Below are 19,386 nucleotides of genomic sequence, written 5' to 3' on the forward strand. Positions count from 1 at the left end.
CTTCCTGGGCCTGGTAGCACTTCCACCACTCTGAAGAAAATCAGAGATTTCCATTTACTGGTATGATCTGATTGTGCCACCTGATATCTCTTTTACAGGTAGTTGGCTGAAGCAGTCTCAAAGATGTGGCCTTTACAGTGTGTTATTCCTCATTGTAAATGGTTACCCTTTTCTCAATTAAGCAACAGTGCAAAGATACTCGTAATAAATACCAGCCACAATAACTTAAAGATAATTAAAATAGGTTTTACGGAAATAATAAAGAAAAAAGCATGAATACCAAATAAAATATACATAGGCTGGCATACAAAGAAGATTTAATGTACAATGAACAGATAGCTTGAGTTAGATTTTTCTGTATGCATTCTATCAGTTTCCTAGCTAGCTGCTACAAGGAGTATTGCATCTTAAAATGATTAGCTAATTTCCCCAGGTAGAATATTTTTCACAACACTTCACACTTGCTCTTAACATTTCATTAAGTCACAATTATATTGCCAAAGTCCTTGTATGACTTCATTGTTGCTACGGATACTGAAACCATCTAGCCCTGCACCCATCACAAGAGTAAGTTTTTCCCAATACCTTCACATCTGTTTCTTCTCTACTTGCATCCCAAATGGGTCTTAAAGTTTCAATGACCATTGCATTTCAGTGCTGTTTCATCTTTGTCTGTTGTCTGAGAAGGTCCCATCTCAGTGTCCTTTAATATCTGGACAAACAAAGGTGTTTGCTAGATACATTGCAAATCAACATGTCAGAAACAGAAGTGAAAAATAACATACAAAGAGGAATACATTTTGCTTACTTAAGCCTATCATAAGCACATTTCACAATCTTTCACTTTAGCCTGGCATCACCTCTGGCTTCACACTGGTTCTGCAAAATTTGACTATAAAATGTTTTCTGACTACTGTCCCCTGTGTTACATTATCCTACAGGCCAGCCTGCCTTCAAACCACCATAGTAACTCCCTTATTGAAGGAAAGCTGAGACACCTCTGCATATGAATTTGGATTTGGGCCTAGACCATATCTCTCAACTGTCCAGATTTTTGACTCTCTTTTTTTATTCTGTTCCTAATAGAATTTTTGGCTTTCTGGCAAATCAGTGAAGACTGAAATCCTAAATGATGACAAGCATTTGAGTTTGACTGTTTATAATTCAAAAAAAAAAAAGCATGCTACCACAAATCCTATCCTTTTCTATGTTTGAGCAATATTTAAATCTGTCCCTATTTTGGGGCTTTTGCCCACCCAGTATTTTAGGCTTTGTCCAGATTTCTTGTGCTAAGAAGTCGAGGTATAGCCTAGACAAGAAGGATCTGGCATAAACAAATTAGATTAATGTCCTCCTGGGAATCCATATCTACAATAAGGATTCTGTTTCTTTGGGCACCATGTAGATGCCCACCTTGGTGAGGGGATATTTATTTTTTAATGGGGATCTTTGGATGTCTCCAAATCTCATAAAAGGTACCTAGACCTCTTATAGATGGAGGAGCTTAGGCTGATGGCTTCTTCCCTCTGCATTGTTTGAGGCAGCCTTCCTTGAGGCAAGCTCTCATTCATTCACTCCTAAGAAGCCTGGTGTATTCTAGAGAATGCCATTCCCTTGGATAACATTTTTATTTCTGTAATCCAGCAGTCAAATTGAAGGATGAGACAAGGTACTGAAACTAGTGCTCATTCAAACATGCTCGCAAATTACAATTACTTGTCTATATGACGTTAAAGTGCCATGCCATTATCAACTTTATTCCAGGTGCACACTGATGGCATAGGATAACCTTGAAGCACTGGGTATGAAGTTCTAATATAAAGGGATTATGAAAACTGCTGACTGGTTCTTTAGCTTCTCTGGTACCTTGACAACTTCAGTGTAGAGTAAAACCCTTCAGAAACTAATTTCATTATTCAAAATACTTAAACCTTATTGCACCTGTGAAGTAACAGCAACAAGCAGAAGGTTGTTTGTAGTTAACTTTACATCTATTAATTCTGTTCTTTTCACATGATGTTCAGTTAAATGACTTTATCTGCATCATTGAGTTGTGGCTTGCATGAAGCTCTTCAGTATATTCTCTACACTTTTTTGATCTGGTCTATATTAGAACATTGAAGTTTCAAAACTTCGAATGTTCTAATATCAAATCCTATTCAGTGAAAGCTGAAAATATTGAAGCAACAGAAAACCAATTTTTTTCATAGGGAAAGAATTTGGTTGTCCATTTCTGTTGCTTCAGTATTTTCAGCACTGTGGTGGAAAGTTATGGGTCGGGTTCAGGTAAGTGTGCGAGTGAGTTGCGGGTTAGGTATGTGTGCGATTGTGTGGACGTGAGGGTTAGGGTGGGTTAGGCGAGTTAGGGTTAGGGCGTGGGTCAGGTAAGTGTGCAATTGTGTGGACGTGAGGGTTAGGGCATGGGGTAGGTGAGTTAGGGTTAGGACGCGGGTGAGTGTGCGATAGTGACGGACCTCAGGGTTAGGATTTGGGTTAAGGTAAGTGGGTAGTTAGTGGTGTGTATAGTTTAGTGTAGGGTTAGGTGTAAGATTTTAGGCGTATGTGTGTGGATTGCTGTTTGTTTGGTGTGCTTGTGTTGTATGTGTTTTGGAACAGCAAATTTTTTCCCTAGGAAAAAATTTGCTGTTCTGTATGTTCGATGTTTTCAGCTTTCGCTGAATAGGGGTCGAAATTAGAACATTTGAAGTTTTGAAACTTTGATGTTCTAATATAGACCCTTTTGATCAATAAAGAGTACATGTTTGCTGCAGTGTGTCCAACCATGACTGATTTCTAGTCCATTTGCCAGATGACTTTTACTCCTGTAACACTTGTGCAGGTATTTATCGATACTTAAATCCAGCTGTTTGGTTGTCCAGTTAATCAAGGTTATGTTGCAGGGGAGATAGAGCCCGTCTGCTCAACAGGCACAGAGCACAGAATAGATAGGATGCCACCCATCATAGGATGCACATACTGTCACATGGAAAGCAAGCCTAGGAGTGCTATCTTCCAGCATTTACACTGAGTTCTTGAGTCAGCTTCCTAGATCCTTTAATTTCCAGAAAGCTGAAGAACGTTCCAGGTACAAATGTCCAAAAACTTTGTGAAAGGTTATGTTGAGATAAGCATTGGGGGGAGGGGTTCACTTTTCCTTTGTACATCCAAGTCTGCAAGTAGTTCACCACTTCAACTTTCTCCCAGAGCAGAGGAATTGAGGAGGAGCCTATTTGTCAATCTTTGAAACCAACTGAAACCGTTAAAATGTGACAAACACGCACTGTATCCCACCACTCCATCTCGTATACCAGTGGAGATGGCTGCAGACAGCCTTGCAGCATAAATTATTGAGCTGCTGAAATTTTGTGGACTCCACTCTGCCCTTTTCCATGCATATGTTGGTACAACCCTTTGGTCATTTGACTGAAGTTAAGAAGAGTTCATAGTTCTGCTGCTATCCAACTCTATAATAACCTGGATGGATATCAACTGTGTTTTGCTCATCTTTCAGTCTAAGCAAGACTTCAACTGTCATTTCTACTTTTGTACTCCATGTTTGAAATGTGGAGTGGAACATATCTAAAAAAAATGTTATGGCTTCTTGAACACAACAGGCCATGGTCTAGTGTAGCATAAAGACACCCCTTACCATTTATGGACATGAGTGTTCAAAGTTTTGTATTAAGTGCTTTTTTCTCAATTTTAACAATATATGCACCTGCCATTTTCATTGGTTTGCTAGAGGTCTCACCATATAGAAATGCTGCCATTCTGCCAGTTTTGTCCGCTTTTCAAATAAGCGTCAGCTTTGGGAAAACAAAATCCTTATTCTCTTTAGTACCCAAAATAAGACTCATGATGACTGTACTATTTCTTCTGTCACAGGTGCTACTGAAGAAGGCAATTTTTGTATTTATGTTGGGACCTGCTCTTCTCCTCTCATACTGACAAATTACATGAAAAGCCCTCCTGCTCGTCTGTAGCCTTCTGTGTGTTGTGCAAGTCAACAGTATGGCTCATCATATTTCAAGAAAAAAGGCTAGGAATTGCCAGGCTAGAATAGTTTCTGCCCATTGATACACTCAGAAGCTAATCCAGGTTAGCATGTAAACCTGTACAAAACTGTAGCCTAAAGTGTACTGTCCTTAGAGACAGCACTGCTGAAAGTTTGGTAGCTCCTCATCCAGCTTAGAACTTACCCCTTCTAACCTGCAGTCTTTCCAAAGTGCTTACCCTTGAGCACTGCCCATCAGTCATTCTTCCCATCTCTCTAACAGATTGAAATAATCTCGCCTATCCTAGATATTGTCTCATCTAATCTGCCCTGTTATGCTTTAGTGTATTTGCTTAGAATTGTAATGTACTTTGCTCTATGTAATAGTTGCACTTTTAATACTGGTCTTTTCTCTTCTTAGTAACCCTGTATACAACAGTCCTCCTCCAAACTTGCTTCAACAGGCACACTACTTTCTTCAGATCTAATTCTTTGGTTCCTCTTAGTTACTTTATCTTGTTCATAAAAGTTGGTTCATCATATATCTATGGTTTGCCGGTACTATTTTTTATGCACCAACAGTTACTTGATGTATCAGTTTTGTTTCCATTTTTATTTTCCTTTAATACTATGGGACCCAGTGATCTAGTTCACCTAGCATCCCAATGTAGAAATCAGATAATCTTGGATGAGCAAGACATTTTGAGGTGATCTGTACATCCTTCCTGTATCTAAGTGGGTTTTTGTTGGGTGCTGTTGTTTCCTCTCTTATCCCAAAGAAGTTCCTTAGATATATTGGTGACTCTTCAGACTGCCTATAGCTGTGTGTATATATGTGTATCTACAAAGGGTCTGTGCCCCATTCAAGATTCAATTCATTTTATTGTACCCATTGGCTGTAGGGATAGGCTACAGGGATATGGCTACTCCATGACCTTCAACTGGATTTAAGTGGGTTATCACGGTATGGATTGAGTGGCACAGCTGATAGTGTGGTCACCTCACATCAGGAGCTTCTCTAATTCATTTCTCGGCTGGGGTGCCTTCTATACAGATTCCACATGTCCTTCCTGTGTTCCAGTGAGTTTTCTCTGGGTGGTGCTCCTACATTCCAAAGACATGCAGTTGGTGGATTGGGCACTTTAAACTGTCCACATGAATGCGTCTCTATGCGTTTAGAAGAAAAATGCATCATTAGGGATAACTACGAGACTATGAACATTTGTCTCTAGATTAACACCCTCATTTTTGTATGTGGGGTTGGGGGAAAAGTGGTTATGGATGGTTGAATCAGAGAATGAATGATCCAGTTTGCATCAGAGATGTCTCATTTTCAGTTGGTACTGGTCTCACCATATATACTCAATGAAGTCTTCCTTAGCTGAAGTACCTCAACCATTTCTCCATATTAACTCTTCATTTCTCTACCATATTCAGTTCTCCATATTGGCCATCAATAACTAGTCCTTATAAGCACTTTTATCTAAAAGTCCTCCTCTATAATGAAACTCTTATGCAAAAATCTCTCTCCACACTAGCCCTTCACCCCATTTTGCTAACATCATACTCAGTTTTTACTCCAGCTTACACTATCTTAGCTTTCTCTCTCAACGAACACACTTTTTTTTCCTATCTGTCATTAATTCCCATATTTTGCTTTGTATGTATGTTTCTCTAACCAGTGTCCTTTCTTGATGGTCCATCTTGTCTGTGATGCAATAAATTTTGTACACTGTAAAATTAGATATACAATCTACTGAACTTTACTGAAATGACAATCTAGCATTGTTACTTCTGTATACTGAAGACTTTACAGTTTGTTTATCATATGTAGTTTAATTGTAACTGTTGTTTACTGGAGATTTTTTCCTTTGGTCGCCATTGAAAATGGGCCTTGCCCAGTGTGACCCTTCTGGTAAACGAACACATTTACGGAGAACATTTGAGTTATTAAACTTAAGGATGTTACCTGTTTCTTTTCATTTAGGGAGGTGGTACTGATGATGCTACTCTGACTAGAATTGTGGTATCCAGATGTGAAGTTGATATGCTTGATATCCGAGAGGAGTTCAGGAAGAATCATGGTCAATCCCTTTACAATATGATTCAGGTACCTTTCCAGCTTTAATAAAATTCAAATAGTACCTTTTTACAGTAAAGCTGCACTGATGTATTGGTGAGACTTAAAAGAAAAATGTTGTTGCAATTTTCAATATCCGCACCAGTGCCAATAAGTTCTTTGTTGGCTAAGCAGTTTGTTTGGAAGTAGGCCTGTTAACGCTTGATGGTCACACTGGTGGATGGGGGAGGGGAGAATTAAACAGAAGATGTCAGAAATGCTGTGTTTCTTTTATGAATCTCTGCTAAGTCTCCTTTCCCTCTTCTAAAGCTTTCTTCCATGTAGATAAAGGACCTGCTTATTTGGACAATTAGGAAGTTTTGGTTCTAACCGTTGCATTTGTGTAACATGCATTTAAGCTTTGTTGAGGACTGTTCAATCCTGTAACCATAAAATGTAGCCGTTTCAAAATGTGTTCATTTGTTTACACAATTCTTAGGGTAACTTGTTATGTTAATTAACTTACAGATCTTTAGTCTAAATGTCTCTCTCTCTCCTTTTGGAAAGTGATCCAAGAAAAAAGAAACAGAAAAAAAACCCCACTGAAGACTGAATAAAATAAGAAACAGCAGTTCACGGACTCTACTGGCAGCAAATTTAGATGAAAGAGAAGCCCACGATGCTGGAAAATCACACAAATCCGTTATTCTTTAAAATGAGATATCCTGTTAGCACTTTAGTTTAAACAAAGTGTTAAACTTCATCAGACAACTGTTAGTTTCAAATTCACTTCCTTTAGCATTGATTGCTTAAACAACTCATTAATAGAACTTAAAAATCTATCACATATACATAAAAACACCCACCTATTCATTCTAACTGCATCTGCCTACTACTGCTTATAATTACTAAATTTATAAATAAACTATGAGCAACTATGAAGTAAAATTCATTTGACATCTTATATAAACAGTCTAAAACCAATGCTAAAAACTTTTTTTTTAATAAACATTTTTATAAACTGAGTTTTATGTTGTTAAACTGCATGTAATTCCAATAGCTTAACATCAATCAAACCCAGTATGTTGTGTCTTTAAGGGAAACACCTTAACCATTATGCCAACCTCCAACCCTTGAGAACATAGCTTAAAAATGACTAACTACACCTATCTTGCAAGTCTCAAACCCAGGGCTCTGCACACCATTGCCACAGCAAGTTATCACTTAGCCATTTGAGTTTTTATAAATATATGCAAATACAATGGGATAAATATAATAAATATTTGAAAATATGTAAAATATACTTGCATCAAGTAAAAAACTTTGTGTAAAATAAAATATATATATTTAAATTAGTTTTAACTAACTGATACTACCTGTGCCCCCATGGCACAAGTTTAGCTTCATGGCTATAGATTCAGTACTTGTACAGGATAACAAGCCATGGGGGCTACTTTTAGAGATAAAAGAGCTCAGTTGGCAAATCCGCTTACAGGCGGATAGTTGGCCAGGTCTGAATGAGCGTAGCTCAGTAGCCCCTGTGTTGAAGTTGAACGCTCATTAAAGGAAAAAAAAGTGAAGGTAGTATCAGCTAGTTAAGTTAAATATATACATTTTGTATAAAATAAAATGTATATATTTAAAACTTATTTAAATGTATACATTTTATTTTATACAAAGTTTTTTATTTGATGCAAGTATATTTTACATATTTTCAAATATTTATATTTAACCCATTGTATTTGCATATATTTATAAAAGCTCAAATGGCTTAGTGGTAACTTGCTGTGGCAATGGTGTGCAGGGCCCTGGGTTCAAGACTTGCAAGATAGGTGTAGTTAGTCATTTTTAAGCTATGTTCTCATGAGATGTTAAGCTATTGGAATTGCATGCAGTTTAACAGTAAAACTCAGTTTATAAAAATGCTTATTAGAAACGTTTTTAGCATTCGTTTTACACTGTTTTTATATAAGATGTTAAATGAATTTTACTTTATAGTTACTCATAGTTTTATTTATAAATTCAATAATTATAAGCAGTAGTAGGCAGATGCAGTGTGTGTTTTTATGTATATGTGATGGATTTTTAAGTTACATTAATATTAATGAGTTGTTTAACCAATCAACGCTAAAGAAAGATTATAAAGGAAGTGAATGTGAAACTAACAGTTGTCTGATGAAGTTTAACACTTTATTTAAATGAAAGTGCTAACAGGATATCTCATTTTAAAGAATAAAGAATTTGTGTGATTTTTCAGCATCGTGGGCTTCTCTTTCATCTAAATTTGCTGCCAGTATAGTCTGTGAACTGCCGTTTTTTATTTTATCCAAGAAGAGTGCCTGCATCTCCATCTCTGTAGATGGTAAACAAAATAAGCTACTGAGCAAAGCCTTGACGTTCTGCAGTGTTTGTGGATACTCAACCATCTTACATTCATGTTTATGCTTTTAACCATGGCAACAAAGTATTGTGATTTATATGAACTTATGAGAGACTATGCAACTAACATTTTCTTTTTGGTGTGTAATGTTTCATATGCAAAAAAGCAGGAGAGACTTTATGTACAACTTGTCAGTGTTTCTGGTAAGCATGTTGCCAACTAATTTCATTGAAACTTACTCACTGGTATTGATTTACACAATCTAAAGTTGTGTGAACCTCTTGTTGGAAATCCTGATTCCAAATTCTAAATACTACAAATAAGAGTACTTTGTTCATATAGCTATCTGTTGACTTCTGCCAATACAGACATTGAAACAGCTCTGACTTGCAGAACTTGATGCACTTACAACACCCATGCCTGGTGGAAGCCCTCTTCCCCCATAGTATGAGATGCCCACTCATGCTACCTTCGGTGCATATGCAGCTTCTCAGGATTGAATATGTTCTGAAAGTGGCTATGCTTAGCTGCTAGAGATGGCAGATAGGTGTTCTTACCTATGTTTTTGCATTTAGCTGCATGCTTGGTAGCAGCTTTTTTTGGGTGTTGGGGCTAGATGAATAATTGTACTGTGTGGACAAATACTTTATGCTCGGGCCCCAGGCAAACCAGATGCATGAATTAGAAAACTGTCCCAGTACAAGTTTTCTCTAGTAGAAGGATGAGTCTGTATAGGACTATAAGCTGGCAACATGGATTTTGAATAACTAGTTTTCCTCAGTGGACCTTTTCACTTGTAATAAAGTAATACATTCAATGTATCCATATTTCATCATTTTATTCAGTAAAAGTTAGTATATGCTGATTCTGGACAAAACCTAGTGGTTTCTCTTTTTGGTAAGACACGAGGGAAAGTTTTTTTTTTTTTTTGTTTTTTTTTTATTTTTATTTTTTGTGGTGTGTGTTTGGAATAGTATTTAATGTGATGGCCAGCACTTATAATACCTTCTGTGGGTACAGAGAAAGTAATGGATTCTGCTGGGCAGCTTACTTTAATGATAAACTGCAGTGTGCAGCTACGTTAAAAGAAACTAATCTAAAGCCAAGCAACACATGGAATTCTGTTCCCAAAGGGACGTTCTTAAATTTTACATGATTCATTTGCAGATATACAGGCTGGATCTAAAAATAGGTATTGTGAATAAGTCACAGTAAGAGATTAAGGCTGCCTGAGGGGAATGAAGGCAACAATCCAATTGCCTTTCTAAAAGGTGAGCTTCAAAAAACTTTGCAATCAACCACTCCTGGTATAGTGGAAATGGTGCACAGGGTGATCCTGGAGTTTTTTTTTTTTTTTGGGGGGGGGGGGGATTTCCTAGATTACAGTGATAGAGAATTTGCTTTCAGAAGGAGCATGGAACTTTGTGCAAGTCTTTAGCTTGTCAGGGGTGAAGGTGGTTCTGGATTACAGAAATGTCATTTTGCTTAAATATAAACCTGTGGTACCTGTTCTGCGAAGTAGGGCAATGGGACCAAAAGTGTCAATTTCTCTGTTTTTTATCTGGAAATAACTGCATACATTTGACAACCCTAATAATCTCATACATCTTTTGGTATTACAAGAAGCAAAATAGAACAGCTGAAAATGTACTTGAAGTTATGTACTGGGGAGAAAGCCAAAGGCGCAAGTAACACACAGAGAGCAAACCAAAGGCGCAAGTAACACACGGACACCAACTTTCCCCTTCTGGTAAAGACTTAAATCCATAGCCCCAGTGAATTCACAAGTAGCAACCCCCTGGGCTGAAGGTGTGAAAGGTATGCTGTTTTCACCTATCCAAGCAAATAGGATTTAACCATTGTAGAGACCGAGGGAGATCAGGCTTTTTTCTGTCTGCAATCCTCCATCATTGAAGTGAGGGAATGGGAGAAGTAAGCTGTTATCAGTTCAGATAGTGATCTAACACATGCAGATAAAAATCCCTTGTGGAGATGGTGGGATTGGTAAAAGGGAGATGTTTTTTCTGTGCTTATAATCAGGGGTAAATTATAATCAGGGGTAAATGAACTCCTCGAAGAGGGAGAGAAATGGCATCCATTAACTACTGATGTCATACTGTGACTATTTAACTGTACAAAATAATTTGACTAAGACTTTACATTTTCCTTCTCTTCCCTTCATTCCCACTCATCTTTTGCTAGGTGTATAGTAATGCTTTCTACTCCCCCCCCCCCCCAACCCCCAGATTTATAGTAATGCTACTAGATACTCGATGCTAGTCATTATAATATATTGGTTATTGATCTCGTATGATGGAGTATTTGTGATTTTCTTAGACATTTAAAAAGAGCAATATCTGTGATGGTTATGGCATCTTTTATGAATTACACTTCATAGTTTTGAACTAAAACATATCAAAATCGGACCATAGCAATGGAGGATCCTATTGCTAGGGAAGTACTGGATTAGCTGACTGAAGAGAGCATTTTTTTCTGCACTAATCTGTTGCAATATTATGTAAAAAGTTTCCATTTTGCTTATCTTGTTCAAATGTACTATAGGGTTCACTGCTGAGTGTTTATCAATATCACAAGCAAAGGTGTTGAGAATGAGTAGGATTGTCCTCAAAATAACTGCAGTGTAAATGATGAGGTTATTGCCTCGTCTATTAAGAAATCAACACCATTTGAATTTGTTCAGTTTCCTGCAAGAGAAATTTAAGATGTAAAGATAAGATTGCTATTAGGATGTGTGTGAAATGGAAGGGATGGCGTGTTTGCAGTACTGCAAAATCTGCTAAAAGAGAAGTGTTAACTTCATACATCAATCACTAAACTGAACTGAACAGAAGACAGTTTTGGTAGGTAATGATGATAGATGGATGTTTGAATCAAGAGGCAATATTAGGCACAAAGATAATGGGTCTCCAGGTGCTTTGGAAGTCCTTGACTGTGGCATCTGTTTTAACTGAGGCCGTTTTAACTGAGGCCTCCTGCATTTCCTCTCTGCATGCTGTTGGCACATCCTCCTAAGCTTAATGTCTTCAGCCTTTGGTTGGCCAAAAGGCCTCTCCATAGGGCTCTGGACCTACTGCTTTTATTTTCCTGCATCCGTGTGAGCAGTATTTCTTTGACCTTTGTCCATAATGACATCTGATTCAGGATCGAGGCATCAGATGCCCACCCTCATCCCAAGGTCACTATGACCATCTCTACTCCCCTAGTCCTGGGCCAAACTATTCAGGAAAAATGGATATCCACTGGTTTGGCAAACTATGAGCTGGATGGGCCCTCAGTTTCTCCCATCTGAGGCTCCCTTTTTCTTAAACCTTGCAGGTGCTTTCTGCACAGCCCCCCAGAAGGCTTCTGATCTGAAGGCTGATGAACTAGCCTTATCTGTCTTCCCTCCTTTATGCAAGTCTGCTGAGGACATTTTGTTTGCATTCCCACTAGAGGATGTTTTATCTGGGGATACCCCTCACAGAATGAGGGAAAACTTTAGATTCAAGGCTAAGTTGTTTCCAGCTGACACAAAATAGATGAAGGGTCTGGGCATGGCTAAGCCTTCATCTATTTCTACAGCCACTGAAGTCTTGGAGAATGCCATTGCAAACATCCTTGTAGCCAGTTTTCCAACTCCTTGCTCAGAGGAAGCCAGAAAGCCTTCACAGTTTTGGTAATTTCTTCAAACTGTTTTATAAAAACATTGAAGATCTATATGCAGTGTCCATTGATCCCAGCAAGGGAGCAGATGTGGATCCAACCAGGCATACACTTCCCAATTATAATGACTGTAAAAATCTCGACACATTGCAAAGAAAATGTACTTCTCTGCAATAAAAAGCAGTCTACGCCATGGTACCAGACTGGTGAAATACCAGAGAGACTCCTTTTTCAACTAAACAAAAAAGATGAGGACATAAAAGACAAGCTCTTGGCTGTACTAGCGTTATTAAAACTCTGTTATCAGGTAGCCAAGACGCACTAGATATATGTAGTGGCTGTGTGGTCAGTTTTCAGGCATGCCAGGATGAGAACACAGCCCCTGCCAGACCATGTTAAAGCTGCACTCCTTAATGTCCCAGTGGACAGTGAGCTTCTGTTTTGATCCCCTTGTAGTAAAAGGTGTTAAAGACTTTACTAAGACTACAGCTTTCCCCTTTTTTCATACTTGATTCCTGTGGCCTGAAGTACAGCAGAAGCTATCCTCCAAAAAGTTGGCATTTCTACCAGAAAGCAGGCAAGGCGAAGCAACAGAAGTGTAAGAAAGGAGTACGAGAGACAAATTGCCCAGACCCAGTGAAAACAGCTGTGCCTCATCCATGCTTTTCTCTACACCCCCTCAGTGCACACCATCCTTCACACCTTTTCCTCAGAACTTCCCACACAAAGACTAGGGAGTCAGTTGGGCCTCTGGAAAGCAATAGGATGAAATCACTTGAGACAAATGTTTTTTTCAGATTTTAAGATAGGGATACAGACTACAATTCTTAATGAACAGGTTCTCTCATATGCCTTTGTTCCCCAGAGACCAAACACTTATTCCACATTAGGGCCCATTCCAGTAGGGCCACCGCAGCTACGACTGTCATCCTTGGAGAAGTCAGCTCTTCCACACTAGCATGGAAGCAGTTACCCAGTTCTCTAGTCACATCTTCTCTGAGCATTGTAATCTGGACCTTGCTTCACTGTATCTGCAGGGTCTCCTGCAACCAAGGGTCAGCCATTAATTGGTATGTAAGCTCTGAGAATGTTACCAAGAGTTATTAGTTTTAGTAGTAAGCTATGCCATGAATGTTAAAAAGCTTGCTTCATTGTATTTGCAACACCCTTAATGCAGTATGTCACTGCAGCACAAAGAGCCTAGTGTGCCTCTTGGTCAGGAGGTTTAGCATGCACCTTCTGAGATAGCTGCAGCAAAGCCCACAAGGCTGCTGTGGTGTGGGAACAGGACACTTCCACAGGATTTGCAGGCTGGCCTGCTGTCTAAAACCTGACACTCCCACCAACAAAGTAGGTCAGAAGGCTATTGGCCTTATGGCGAAACAACTTGGCTGCAGGAAGGGACCACCGCTGGCCTCATTTTGTGGGCAACAACAAAAAATTATTTCTAAATGTAACTTCTGACAGGTGCTTTTTAACTTCATTGGAAATCAGTATTTAGTCAAAGCACTTTATGAAGATATACAAGTAGGTTATAGAAAATGCAATGTTCAGACTGGGAAACGCAAAATGCAATGTTCAGACTGGGAAACGCATTTGTGGCAACAAAAGTAATGTTGTAATAGTATACTGTAAAACAGCAATGTTCTACCATTAAAGCTAACTAAACCAATTCACCAGTCTAACCAACATTGATGATTAGAATCAGCATTTAAAATGAAAAGATCATTTCAGCAGAATACACACAAGACATAACTGTCTCAAGGCAGACTAGGCCATTGCAGTAAATAGTCTGGGAATTCAAATGAAAATTTATTTTTTGTTAACCTGTTTTAAGTTGATGTTTAAATGAAGATATACCATGCTTCAACTGAATGTTAGATGCATATTTAATGCTATATCTAAATCTGTAACCCAGTACAACCAGAAAACCTAAGTGGCTTTAGAGCAACCGTGACAAATATGCCCTATTTAAGAATACTAGAAATTGGAGTATTACTTAAACATTGTCTGAAGCAAGCTGTCCTCTCAAAGTACCATCACTGATCAATATGTTCCCTATGTCCAAAATGACTCTAAAATAGTTGTGACAAATCTGGTCATGATGATTGCTAAAAGCTGAATTTGTCAGATGTCGAAAGCAAGCTCAAAACTAGACCCTCTGTCATCAAAGCTGAGTGATTACAGTGCAACCAGATAAAATTCGTAAGTCTGTGTCAACACTGGAAATGTCAAAAAGAGCAGCTTAAATGCTAAAATGTAGCTGTATCATAATTAAACTACTTGGAAATGGATGCTAGAGATGAATCACAAACACCAAAGAATGGCTAACTGGATATCTCAATGGATATTCATACCTTATTTCTCAATGTAATAGTTACAAATAATGGGAATTGCCTCAACTAATGTGAATTACTTGTGTGTGTGTGTGTGTGTGTGTGTGTGTGTGTGTGTGTGTGTGTGTGTGTGTGTGTGTGTGTGTGTGTGTGTGGATACCACAAAACATTAACCCATGTCTTTGCACAGCCTGCAATTAAAATAACTCAACATTCCTGTAGCAATATCTTGTACTACTAAATGAGAGGCCAGCTAGCTATTTTTTTTTTTTTGCATCTGTTAACTAGAGTTTTTGGTTCTGGTCACCACAGCTGTTAAAAAAAATTGCCATGAGCTGTAGGTTTTTGGACTACTACTATTGACATTTTAGGGTTCTATGACTTGTCTCCCCCCGATCACTTTCAGCTTATTGAACCCTGTTGCACTCCCAGTGTGACTAGTACTTTGAGTTTGCCCTACTGGTATGGCCTTTGTGATTTGGAGTCCTTATCCCCAATGAGCCAGGCCCTTGTACAGGAAAAGGACAAAGTTAGGATCAAGCTTTTTAAAGGTAGTTGCAATTTTTTCCCCTGCAATCTAATGACATTCACTCTTGGTAGGCAGCAGGAACAGTGTGAGCAAGTGCCAACTCTGGGAATGTGATGGCTACATCTTCTCTATGCTCCTGTCCCGTGTTCCCCAACCTGACCTTCACTGAACTCCAACCTACAGCAGAGCACCACTAAAGGGAAGTACACATTATCCCCCATCACATAAGGTACGCCTATCATGTTAAGTCACCTGGGCTGTAGTCAAGGCTTGATCCTTCCGTGCCACTTATGAAGACTTCAGTGATATTAAAATTGCAGAAATGTGTGCTTCTGAGTATGGCAGTAAAATAGTGCCTAGTGACACATTTTTAGATTCATTTTTACCCGACATCTCCTATAACACACTATAAACTGTTACTGGTGTGCAAAACTTATGAAATGAATGAGCGGCCATAACCTTAGGAAAGAATTTGCATTTTTATTCACAGTAATACTATCAATGCTTGTGTTCAGAGAAAACACATGGTGTATAATATTCATACTAAGCATAAATGCAGAGGGTCTTGGATCTTTCTCACTACAAAAGAATGCCCGAGAATGACTTGGTGAGTGTAACTATAGAGCTGATGATGTCCTTTTCTTTCATTCCTCAACTGATGGATCTGACTCTGCCACTTCTACCAGATCCAAAACTCTCGAGCCCCTCCCTTTACCCATAATGCCTCACCAGCATAACCTACCTCAGATCTCATTCATTCATCTTCAGGTGCAGATCCTGTCGCTCTCGAGCTTTGAGTTATTTTTTTTTTACATTTTAAGTTTTTCCCTTGACTTCTTGCTAGCTTCTCTAGCTGATTTCCCTTTTTAGTTGCTACCTTTTTCTCAATACTTCTCTGTAGTACCATTGTTGGTACACAGTTATTTTAATATGTTTCTTACTCGTTAGAATTTCTCTTACACTACCATTCTTACACTACCATTGTTAGCAATTTTCCTTTTTTCCTGTTTTTTCTTCTATCTTGTATATAACAGAAATAATAACATAAAGAGGTATATCTATATAGATATACATACACACATACATAGCTTTAGTTAGTTCTTCATTTAATAATTTTCCTTTTTCTGTGGATTTGCTCCAGTTTTAAAAAGTGGGTTATCTGTGGGCATAAAATCCCTAACTCAGATGCCCACAGAAATGTGTACTGGGATCTGTTCATTTAGATGCAGATTGCACTATTTACTCTGGGTTCAATTCAAGAGCCCTTACTGATTAAAGTAGTGTTGAAGGGCCTTCTCCCTTCTACTTTTACTTCAGTAGCTGGGGCTCAACCCTGTTTTTAATAACTGGACAAGGGGATGCCATGGAAGCTAGACTCCTTTTCTGTAAGTCTTTATACTTGGAAGCAATCACCAGATTGCACATCCACATCATCCCCTTCATCAGAGCCATCATCTAAGATGCCTAAAAAAATTGGATAAGACCACTTCAGGTTTGATTGTTTCCAAATCTAAATCACCCCAGATACTGGATCCAGATGTTCTTCGTCTTCCCTTGCTGCAGTCCTGACTATTGGGTATAGTCCGCGTCCCAGTCGGCCCGAATACCAGAGTATAAGGCTGACGTCGGTCATGGCGCCTTAGACTGACGTCAGTACGTCAGGGTACTAATGCGCATGACCGACGTCATTTCCTCAGTCTTTTTTGCCGCATGGTCCGATGCAGAAGCAATTTTGCGAGTGCAGGTTGGCGTTCTGAGATTTTCCGAAACCGGAGTTTCAGACCGAGTACAGAGTTGGCTAAGTAACCCCGTTGGGGAACATTTTGGTTTTTTTCTGCCTCAGTATATTACCGGATGTCAGAAAAAGTGAATAACTGTATTTCTTGTGGGAAGCAGATACCGCATAGGGATTATCATACATTGTGTATACCTTGTTTAGGGCCTGAGCACGACGTTGTTGGTTGCCGCTCTTGTGCTAGATTTAATAAGCGCACTATTAAGAGGAGGCTTGATTGTGCTCGGTTAGTGTTTGGGAAGCGTTGCAATTATACTATGCCGTCGGATGCTCCGACGCCTGCTTCATCTAAGAAGCGCAAGGACAAAACAGTGAAGTCTAGGGGTGAGGAACCGGCAGTCCCTGACGTCGGTCCTTTAGAAGGCTCAGGGGAGCCAGAGGTTTTGCCAGGAGTCTCTATGGAGTCTCAGGCAGATACTTTACTGTTACAGGATGTGCCCTCTCAGGAAGTAGGCCAGGCTGAGGGGGCTTCTCAGGTACCTGTTCTTCCCTCTCTTCCCAAGGTAGTTAGGGCCTCTCCTTCTGTTTCTAAAGCTTCTTTTAGAGGGAGACCAAGTTCAGCTTCTGTAGGGGCTTCTCCTAGCATTTTGGGCTCTGTGCCTAAGAAACATATGCTTAAAATGGCTGAAGATTTGATTACTCTGATTAGAGGTTCTATGCCCCCACCTGATAAGAGGCCTAGGGTGGAACAGGAGTTTGATAGTTTTGAACAGTGTTCACAGGCTTCAGAGTCTTCTGTGGAAGACTTGCAAGAGTTTCCTGCTTATTCTGATTCTGATGTGGATGATTCCACTCCTTCAGCTTCTCCTCCTGAGGATTTTTCATTTTCAGAGACTCTTCACTCCATGAGGGAGCACTTTAAATGGGAAGGCCAAGATTATTCTGACTCCAGAAAAAGGCTTAGGGAATTCTTGTTTTTGCCTCAGCATAGGCCCTTAGCTATTCCTCCTGTGTTGAATGTGGTGGAGGATGTTTTTGCAGAGGCTTCTCTGAACCCTGATTCCTTGCCTCCTGCTCCTGTTAAGCCTGATAGGTACTATAGGGTGCCCGAAGCTCATAAGTATTTGTTTAAGAGTCCCAGGGCGGACCCAGAAACTGTTTCTCAGGGGCCTAAAGGTGTTAAAGCTTCTGTTGTTAAAAATCCTGTACCCTCTGATAAAGAGGCAAGGGCTTTGGATAGGTGGGGTAAGAAAGTATATACTTCTTCCACTCTAGCCATGAGGGCGTTGAATTGTCAATTTCATATGCTGAAATATCAGAATTATCTCCTTTCACAATTGAAATCTAAGGTGGATGCTTTGGCGGAAGGTATTGAGTGTAAAGAATTGCTGGATTTGGTTCATGTGTCTGAACAAGTGGGTAAGCATTCTTTGCAGTGTGGTTTTGATGCTGTTCAGGCCTCCTCGAGGGTGGCTGCTACTAGTTCTGTTCTTCGCAGACACGCATGGTTGAAGGATCAGAATTTAGCTGAGCATGTTAAGACCAGGATTTTGGATGCTCCTTTACAGTCTGATGTGTTGTTTGGACCGCCTGTGGAAGCAGTTTTAAAGAAAATGGAGGACAAAGCTAAGTCTATGCAGACTGTTAAAGATTTTTTGCAGGTGCAGCCTCCGAAGTTTAGTAGAAATTGGCCTGCTAAGGGGTGGACATATCCTGCTTATGGTTCTCAGTCTAGGGGTAGATCTAGACGTGGTAGGGGCAGGGCTCAAGGTTCATTTAGGCCTAGATCAGACAGTTCACCTGCTCAGACTTCTGGTGAGGGCAGGGGTCAGTCCTTTCGTAAGCAGAACCAATGACCTGCCTTTTCAGCTGCCAGTGGACTCTCGTCTGGCAGCTCCTTTGGGAGGAAGATTGTCTCTTTTCAAAGAAAATTGGGATTTAATCACTCAAGACAGATGGGTGCTGGATATCATTCATCACGGGTACAGATTTTATTTCCACACAATGCCCCCTTTCAAAGGTATGCCAGATGTTCCTCCTCCACAAAGAAAAGAGGCTCTCAAGCAAGTTTCTCAGTTACTCCAGATAGGGGCTATTCAGCCAGTCCCTGTGTCAGAAAGGGGCTTGGATTTTATTCTCGCCTGTTCCTAGTACCAAAGAAGGGGAACACGTGGAGACCAATTTTGGATTTATCTATCCTCAACACTTATCTGGACATTCCCAAGTTCAAGATGTTGACGTTACAGCAACTGTTACCTCTGCTGGGCAAGGATCACTGGATGGTAACTTTGGATCTCAAGGAAGCTTACCTTCATGTGCCCATAAGGCTAAGTTGCAGAAAGTATCTGCGGTTTCGAACTGGAGATTTTCATTATCAGTTCTCTGCATTGCCCTTTGGCTTATCTACTGCCCAGAGTATTCACAAAGGTTCTGGCTCCAGTGATAGCTTACTTCAGGCTTCAAGGCATTCAAATTTATCCTTACTTGGACGACTGCCTGATTCTGGCTCAAGAAAAGAACACCTTCTACAGCATCTGGAATATGTCATAGCAGTGCTAAGATGCCTAGGGTATTCTGTGAGCGAAATAAAGTCCAGTCTAGTACCCTCTCAAGACATGTGCTTTCTGGGTGTGAGACTGAATACAGCAGCCCAGATGGCCTTTTAACCCCGGACAAACAAAAGAGTCTGT

General features: G+C 39.6%; 1 protein-coding gene across 1 annotated transcript in view; it reads left to right on the top strand.

Annotated features, from left to right (window-relative positions):
• The window catches only part of ANXA5 (annexin A5), a 309,430-nt gene that overhangs the window by 277,671 nt on the left and 12,373 nt on the right, over positions 1-19,386 (top strand). Inside the window, exon 12 of the mRNA XM_044061534.1 lies at positions 5,982-6,104. Within this exon, the coding sequence (XP_043917469.1) occupies positions 5,982-6,104 (123 nt within the window). The remainder of the gene's footprint in view (positions 1-5,981; positions 6,105-19,386) is intronic.

Source organism: Protopterus annectens, chromosome 2.part0 (assembly GCF_019279795.1).
Source record: "Protopterus annectens isolate FY-2018-M chromosome 2.part0, PAN1.0, whole genome shotgun sequence".
Taxonomy (NCBI): domain Eukaryota; kingdom Metazoa; phylum Chordata; order Ceratodontiformes; family Protopteridae; genus Protopterus; species Protopterus annectens.